This window comes from Galeopterus variegatus, unplaced genomic scaffold (genome assembly GCF_000696425.1).
Source record: "Galeopterus variegatus unplaced genomic scaffold, G_variegatus-3.0.2 Scaffold420, whole genome shotgun sequence".
Classification (NCBI taxonomy): domain Eukaryota; kingdom Metazoa; phylum Chordata; class Mammalia; order Dermoptera; family Cynocephalidae; genus Galeopterus; species Galeopterus variegatus.
In genome coordinates, this window is record NW_007726531.1 from 664759 (window position 1) to 673093 (window position 8335).

Below are 8335 nucleotides of genomic sequence, written 5' to 3' on the forward strand. Positions count from 1 at the left end.
TGTTAATTTTTAATTTTTTAATTAATTAGTGAATTTAGTTTTTATGTATGTATGTATGTACTTATTTATTTATTTAAAGATGACTGGTAAGGGGATCTTAACCCTTAACTTGATGTTGTCAGCACCACGCTCACCCAGTGAGCTAACCGGCCATCCCTACATGGGATCCGAACCCGTGGCCTTGGTGTTATCAGCACCACACTCTCCCGAGTGAGCCACGGGCTGGCCCCTATACTACGTTCTAAAATGCCTTTTCTCTGTCTCATAATGTAAGGTTATAGTTCAGTGTTTCTGAAAGTGCATCAGAATTATCTTGGGATTCTTATTGCAATACACATTCCTGTCACCACCCCAGCCCATCCCCAACCAAGATTATGATTGAATAAGAATTTGGGGAGAAGGGAGCACTGCTGTTTTGAGGGAGCCAAGCAGAGAGAACTTTGGCTACTCCTTCCATTTTATTCTGGTGATTTTTTAAGGTCAGCAATATTAGCTTCTAGCTCAGCTAATTTGGTCCTCTCCCAAATTCGCCCTGAAGAGTTTAATGTCAATTTTCACCTTGATTTCTTGAGGAGAAAAAGGATTGGACCCATTGGTATAATTATATAGTGATAATGATTATGAAGGGATTCTGGCACCTTTACAGGGCTGACAGCAATAATGTTGGAATAATGTGGTAATATCAGATTACAACATCATGATGTTTCCATGGTAATGCAGCCCTTCCATGGTAATAAACCCTGGTGGTGTGATATTTATTGCCTAGGATAATGAAGCAACAATCTTAACCCAGGGTTACCCTGGGAAAATATCTTTATGTAATCTGATAACAGAATATACTTGAGTAATGACAGAAATGAGGGGAAAACACCTTATGTATAGACAATTCAAGTATGTATCGAGGTGATAGGAGAGTAGGAAAAGTTGAAATTGCCTAAGACACTATTTTTGTATATGAGACAGACATTTAAGAAAAAAAGTTTTTCTGGCAGTGGTTCTAAGTCATGTTTTCAGACATGTGGGCCAAAAAGAATGATCATGACAAGCATTAGTTTTTCTGGGTGTGAGCACATGTGTACGCATACATTTTTATAATGTTATTTATTTCTGTTGCTTTTATTGTCTTGTAATCCTCAGTGCTGATTTTGTTTATAGTAAACTACAGTATTTACATTTTCTGAAACATCCTGATCTAGGGCAGGCCAATTTATCATGCTTGAACAATTTGTTTCAACTTATTAGGGATTTTGGTTCTGCTAAAGGGTTAGATCCCAATTTATTGATAGATCTAATTTATTAGCCTAACATGCTCCAGTCCCTGCATCGGTAATTTGCATATATTATCTCACTTAATTATCATGAAAATCCACTAAAGTTTTTATTATTGTACCATTTTCCAGATGAGAAAACAGACTTGAAGAGCTTCTGTGACTTGCCTAAAGTCATATAGCTAGTAAATGGTGAAGCTATAATTAAAATAAGATCTGTTTAGCTCTAAAGCCTGGGCTCTTAACCATTCTTTTAGTTTCAGAGACTAAAAAAATTTAAAGCTCTATCCTCTTGCTTGACCAAGATCAACTGTATATAATATTTTTCTTTAATATTTAAAGATGAATGTTTGACAGTGATGACTATCTTTGTGTGTACTGAAGCAGCTAAGACCAGCATGTGACTGTCACAGGGACAGCATATTTTTTTTTTGTTGTTATTTGTTTTTTTAAAAGATGACTGGTGTGGGGATCTTAACCCTTGACATGGTGTTGTCAGCACCACTCTCTCCCAAGTGAGCCACGGGCTGGCCCTAGGGACAGCATATTTGGACAAGAATAAATAGGCAGAGGATAAACAGGTTTTACCAACAATTCTTGTTACCAGATACCAACAATGAACCTTTACTTTAATATATTGACTATGTTGCAGGCACTTGGAAGGACCCAAGTTACAAAATGTAAAGGAACGGAATAAAACATCAATATTGTACAATGTTCCCTGGCATACAAAAGAAGAGTAGACACTGTATATTGTAGTGTGCTTTGTTGCATAAAGGCAATTATTATTGAGATACATTTTTCTACTATCTTCTATCCAAGGTAAGTAACAGTTTGCTAAATGGGGATCTGCTAAACGTTCATGCTGCCCTTTATTTTCATTAGTATTTGAAGATCCCTTCTAACTTTGACAGTCTGTAATCTCTCTTCTTTTTAATACACCTACTGAAAATATAGACTAAAAGTACCTCATCCAGCCCTTGATTAGTTACTGTACTATATTACACAGTACCTAAGTTTGACCTGTGCTAGCCAGAATGCTAGCCCCTGGTAATATACTGCATGAAATGTAAGCTTAACTAGTTCATGAGCTCCTTTGGGGCAAGACACTACATACACCTTCCACATCTTTTTATTGATTGATTGACTTTTCACTTTTTAAATTTAATTTTTTAAAAATGAAATAAACAGATATATCTTATAAAAAAATCAAATAATAAAAAACGTATAAAGACAAAATAGAAGTCCCTGCTTTCCCCTTCTCCTGCTCCTAATCCTGAGGGCTAATCACTCACTAGAATTTGCTATATAGCCTTTCAGAATTTTACTAGATATATTAAAAATGCATAAACTTTAAAAATTGAGATCGTACTCTAATACTGCCCTGAAACTTGATTTTTAAAAAACAACTCAACAATTATCACAGAAAGAATTCTATGACAAATGTATGGATCTACTCATTCTTTTTTATCAGCTTCATACTATTTTATTGTATGAATAGTCCATAACTTATTTAACCAGTTTCTTAATGACCAACGTTTACATTTTGTCCAATTTTTTACTGTTACAAACAATAGTTTAATGAGCAACTAGCTCCTTTTCCATTTTAATCACACATAAAGATAAGCCTTCACAAGGAGGACATGAAAGGTCCATTTCTGTGACTCCACGATGTCTTGGCAGACAGAAGGGGCACAGGAGAAGCTTGAACATTGGTGAGGTACTGGTGCCTCCCTCCCTCTGCTCCAGAAACAATACACGGTAGTCCCCTCCACTCCACCTTTATTCTTGGGGGATGGGTTCCAAAGACCAGTGGATGTCTGAAACCTTGGAGAATACCAGACCTGATTGCCCTCAGTCGGAACACATTTCTTCTGTTCATGTCGTCTACCCACAAATTTAATGCCTTTTCCATCTTAACTAAGCATTTCATTACAAACTGTGGCTGTAACTTTCACAGCTTAAGATGCAATGGCAAAACTGGCATGAAGTACTTTTTCCTTCTTCACAATTTCACCTATAGAAGATTCATTCTTACTGCATATCTTGGCAAACTCAACATACAATTTTTTTTTTTCTTAATAAGTCGAGAACTTTCACCTTTTCACTTAAAGGAAGCACTTTGGGGCTTCTATTTGGCATATCTGAATGGCCAACATTGCTACTCTTGTGCTTTGGGGCCATTATGAAGTAAAACCAGAGTGACTTGAGCACAAGCACTGTCATACTAGGACAGTTGATCTGGTAACTGAGACAGCTACTAAATGACTAATGGGCAGGTGGCATCTACGGCATGGAAGCTCTGGACAAGAGAATGATTCATGTCCTGGGTGTGTCTGGGCAGGACGACGGAGATTTTATTATGCTACTCTGAAGGGCACACAATTTAAAATGTATGAATTGCTTATTTCTGGAATTTTCCATTTAATATCTTTGGCCAGCAGTTGACCGTGGGTAACAAAACATGGAAAGTGAAACCATGGATGAGGGGGGGACTACTGTACTGTCACTGCTCACACCAGTGTATCTCCCAGACACTGGATACGGGTTGTGAACTTGTGCAGTTTGGCATGAGGACAAGGCGGTCAAGTCAAGCATGGCTCCAGGCTCCACCACCCTCCCCCCTCACAATATAGTTGGGGCCTCTTCAGTCCCACCTTTGGGGTCAGTCCTGTCCTCACTCCCAAACCAACTCTGGCTGGATGCAGGAGATGCTGATGACTGTTTCTATGACTCATGGGCTTTCTGTCTAATCTGGTGCCCTGTTAATCATATCACTTTAGGAAATAATTAGACTCCTGAGAGTAGAAGCCCTGAGCAAATAGGAAGGAATGGTAAATATATTTTTCATTGGGAAAAGAGGAGGAAAGTCTCAGAACTCATACTTTTTGGGAAGGTCTAACTGTAATGGGCTGAATGACATCCTAAAATAGGTATCTAGAATGACCAGAAAGAGATTAGGGGCCAAATATACAAGATTAGGGTGGGATGTGGGATAGACCAATGGCTCTTGGATCCAGGATAAGGGGCGGGAAGGCAGGGAAGAGGAGTTCCTTTCCTTGCACCACCTCTGGCAAAGATTCTCAAATGTTAGTGTGTTTAAGGAGCTTGTGAAAATGCAGATTCATGGGTCTCACCCTCAAAGTTTCTGACTCTGTCCAACCAGGGAGGACCTCCAGCATCTGTATTTTCATCAACGCTCCAGGTGATTCCTACTGCCTGGTCTGAAGACAGTTCTTGAAAATTACTGCTGTACTGTGATTTGACAGGTATGTCAGATTAAAACAATTTAGGAAATAATGCTTCTGGGAGTTCTCAGTCAATTTGAGAACAGTTAATATAGATCTCTGAGAAGAAAAGCAGATTAATTGCTTTGCTTACTTTTAACCTTTCCTTTTTTGTTCTTTAAACTTAAATCTCTTCATTCTGTATCCACCTTAATCCCTTTCCTCCCCCAAAGAAGGTGTGGCTTTATTATAAGGCCATGTCAATCAGACGTTTTTAAAGGTTGTGGGGTGGTTGGGATACTTGACAGGGTTAAGTTGCTGAACTGGGAAGCCCAGAGAAGGCGAGGCGTGTGGATGAGACTTAGGAAGGAGGAGCTGCGTCCCTTAGTCACACCTGATATTCACTCAGCATGTTAGACCATGGCTGGCCCAGGTGGTACGGTGCTGTCCTCTGTAGATAGTCACCAGCCCAGGCAGGACAGCCATGGCAGCCAACCATTTTCTGAATGCCAAAGAGGGCAGAAGGAACATCTCTGGGTTGAAGGGATAGCAAAGCATTTTACGCAAAAGACTTAATTGGTCTATCTCAGAAAAAACAAAACAAAACACAACTCAATTTTTCCTTCTGAGGAAAGTTAGTAAAAGGAGAAAGGAAAAGAAAAGCTAGTACCTGTGAAGTGCTGGCATTCTGGTTCTAATGTAGGTACTTATTTTAATGGTATTTTGTTTGTTTGTTTTAACAGTTGCATGCTCCAGGGGAAAATGAACCAACCACACTGGAGGGAGGGGACAGCAGCAGAGGTGCTCCCCGACCCTGGCCCGCTCTAGACCCTTACTGAGTCCTAAACCTGACTGAGTGCAGGGGTGAGGGCAGTTTTGCACATGTGGTGCAGAGACCCAACAGCTTGTACATCTATAACATGAAGGGATTGGATTTGCTAAACTCCAAGGTCCATGAAATCAGATTAGAAATTTGGTGAAATGTTTTTTGTAGGCATTAAATAAGCACTTGTTAAACTGAATTATCTAACAAGTAAACTTGTATTTTAGAATTAAGTGAGAGTATATAAGGATACTTTGGCATTACCTGTCATGTCTTAATATAGGTGTAGGCAACACGCTTGTCAGAAGCCATCCAAATTCAGCCAGGGTGTGCAGCAGAGGGCCATAATCCGTTTTGATTTCACAGCCCTGCATGAATAAGCAAATGAACTCATAGTCTAATGTCAAAGACATTCAACTACATAAGTAATTACAGTAAAGGGTGATGGGTGCTAATGATAAGGAGAGTTCATTCTCCATTAAGAACAATTTCAGGGCCGGCCCGTGGCTCACTCGGGAGAGTGTGGTGCTGAGAACACCAAGGCCACGGGTTTGAATCCCATATAGGGATGGCCGGTTAGCTCACTGACTGAGCATGGTGCCGACAACATCAAGTCAAGGGTTAAGATCCCCTTACCGGTCATCTTTAAAAACAAAACAAAACAAAAAAGAACAATTTCATTGCACTACAGTTTTCCTGGGCTCATTTTCTGCTACCGCTGTCTTCTAAGCATTGAGCCAAGTCAGAAATGTTGGGAGTGGAGAAAGTTTTCTCTCTGGTTCTCTCAAGGCTGGGCCTTCCTTTGGTCAAGGGCCACGATTCTCAAACTTCAATGTATGGAGGGCTGGAATCTGCATTTTTTTAAAAAAAGCTCCCTAGGGTATTTGTATCCAAGTGGTCGGCAGCACAGTTTCAGAAACACTGGTCTAGGGATTTGGAATGAGGACAAGAGGCAGGAATGAGGTTTGGGGTAGTGAAGGTGAGAAGAGCATGGATGCAGGGAGTCTTTTCACTGCTTTTTACTCATCTGGAATTGATTTTTACTTGGAGCTTTATCTCTTCTCCCAAATCCTTTGCTCTCCTCAATAGGAATTTTAGTTTCTTCTGAAAATGGCCAGAAAGACAAGTGTTCCTGAAAGAGTCTGTCAGCGAGGGCCTAATACACACGACAGACTATACCTGAATTCAGTCTGTACACCTCAGGGGCAGTCCACTCGGTGACATCTGAATTCAGAGTGCACAACACCAGCAGCAATGTCATCTCTGATTATGAAGGACAATGCCGTGTGTATGTATTTGGCCTGGCGAGAGAGAGAACACTTTTTGGATATTTTTGCCTTTGAAAGTCAAGTCATAAGGTTAAAAAAAAAAGTCAGTCACATTTGTTGCACTAGTTGAGTGACTGAACTTTTTTTCAACTTTCAACCACTTGTTATGGCATTGTGTAAAGAGAATCTCAGTGCCAGGGGACTTTGTTTAGGGTTAGAATGCCAAATTTTTGGGAACCCACTGCTATTTATGTATAGATAATTAGTTTGCTCTCTTATAAAAAAGTTTAACAAAAGGTAAAGCAAATTACCTTTTCACAAATCTGAAATAAGTCTGTTCATGCATTTTTGATAAAATTTCAAACTCTGGACAAATATGTGTTTAAGGATACTGCATGTGCCAGGTATTGAAGACCTTTAACATGTAAAACTTAATATAAAAGTAAGGCTAAAATTAAAAAAAATAAAAAAGTAAAGCTAAATTGTCAGAAAACTGCAGCTCACCTCAATAACGGTCCATTGTTCTACTACGATGGCATCATTTCCTTTCCTACTAGAACCTGGAATTCCAGAACCTTCTTCTTCATAGATAAAAAATCCTTCCAAAGATTTAGGCAAATGGTCCCCTGTGAGGAAAAAGATACAATTAAAAAGAGTTGTAAATGCTAAGTGTCTCTTAAGATCATCTAAATCCTTAAATAACTCTTGTAGGAAGGTGAAAGAAAAACATGTCAATTAAAAACTTTTTTTTGGGGGGGCCGGCCCGGTGGCGCACTGCTACAGTGAGCCGCTTGGGAGCATGGCGGCGCTCCCGCCGAGGGTTCGGATCCCACATACAGACCAGTTCCCGCTCACTGGCTGAGCGAGGTGTGGACGCAACACCGAGGGTTGCGATCCCGTTGCTGGTCCCGGTCCGGTATGGGCGCGACACTGAGGGTTGCGATCCGTTGCCGGACACGAAAAAAGACAAAAAAACAAAACAAAACAAAAACAAAAACTTTTTTTTTTCAAAAGATGACCGGTAAGGGGATCTTAACCCTTGACTTGGTGTTGTCAGCACCACGCTCAGCCAGTGAGCAAACCGGCCATCCCTATATGGGATCCGAACCCGCAGCCTTGGTGTTATCAGCACTGCACTCTCCCGAGTGAGCCACGGGCCGGCCCCCCAAAACTTTTTTTTTTGGCTGAATCAATAACATCCTCCTCCACACTGAAAGTTTTCTTTCCCTCCAAAAAGTCAAGACAGTTATATATTTCACTGAATTAAAATCATACACGTGAAAACTGTAACAGCAAAAACAAGATAAAATAATGTGATATGGTGAGATTCAAGAAGAAAATCAACCTAAAAAGCATCTGGAAGTGATCTTCACCTTGAAATCAAATTTTGATTTCTGATCTATATGTTATATGTACATTAGTTATTACATTAAGAGAAATACCATAAAAATGTTAATCCTTGAAATTAGAGCTGTGATATTAAAATTAATGCAAGGTAAGATTACTTCCAAAAATATAAATGTGAAAGAATTCTTTACCTTAATGATGCATTAAAAAAGAACAAAAACAAAAAAAACCAGTGACAGGAAGACCCTAAACAGAAGTCATTGTCCAGAGAATTCCTGCTGGGAAGGAAGTTTTAAGGGAGGGCCTCTCTGACTTTTTCTTGAATAGTTAACAATAACCAGCTGGCCTAAATTAAGCTGATTTTATGGAAGTGCTTTTGTCTTATATTTTGCAATAGGTGAC

General features: G+C 39.7%; 1 protein-coding gene across 1 annotated transcript in view; it reads right to left on the bottom strand.

The window, feature by feature from the left end:
- LOC103587119 (raftlin-2-like) overlaps positions 1 to 7212 on the bottom strand; it is a gene marked incomplete at its 5' end in the record, with an annotated part of 14992 nt that extends 7780 nt beyond the window's left edge. Inside the window, 2 exons of the mRNA XM_008568534.1 lie at positions 5583 to 5686; positions 7091 to 7212. Coding sequence (XP_008566756.1) covers positions 5583 to 5686; positions 7091 to 7212 — 226 coding nt within the window. The remainder of the gene's footprint in view (positions 1 to 5582; positions 5687 to 7090) is intronic.
- Between the last annotated feature and the right edge of the window lie 1123 nt (positions 7213 to 8335).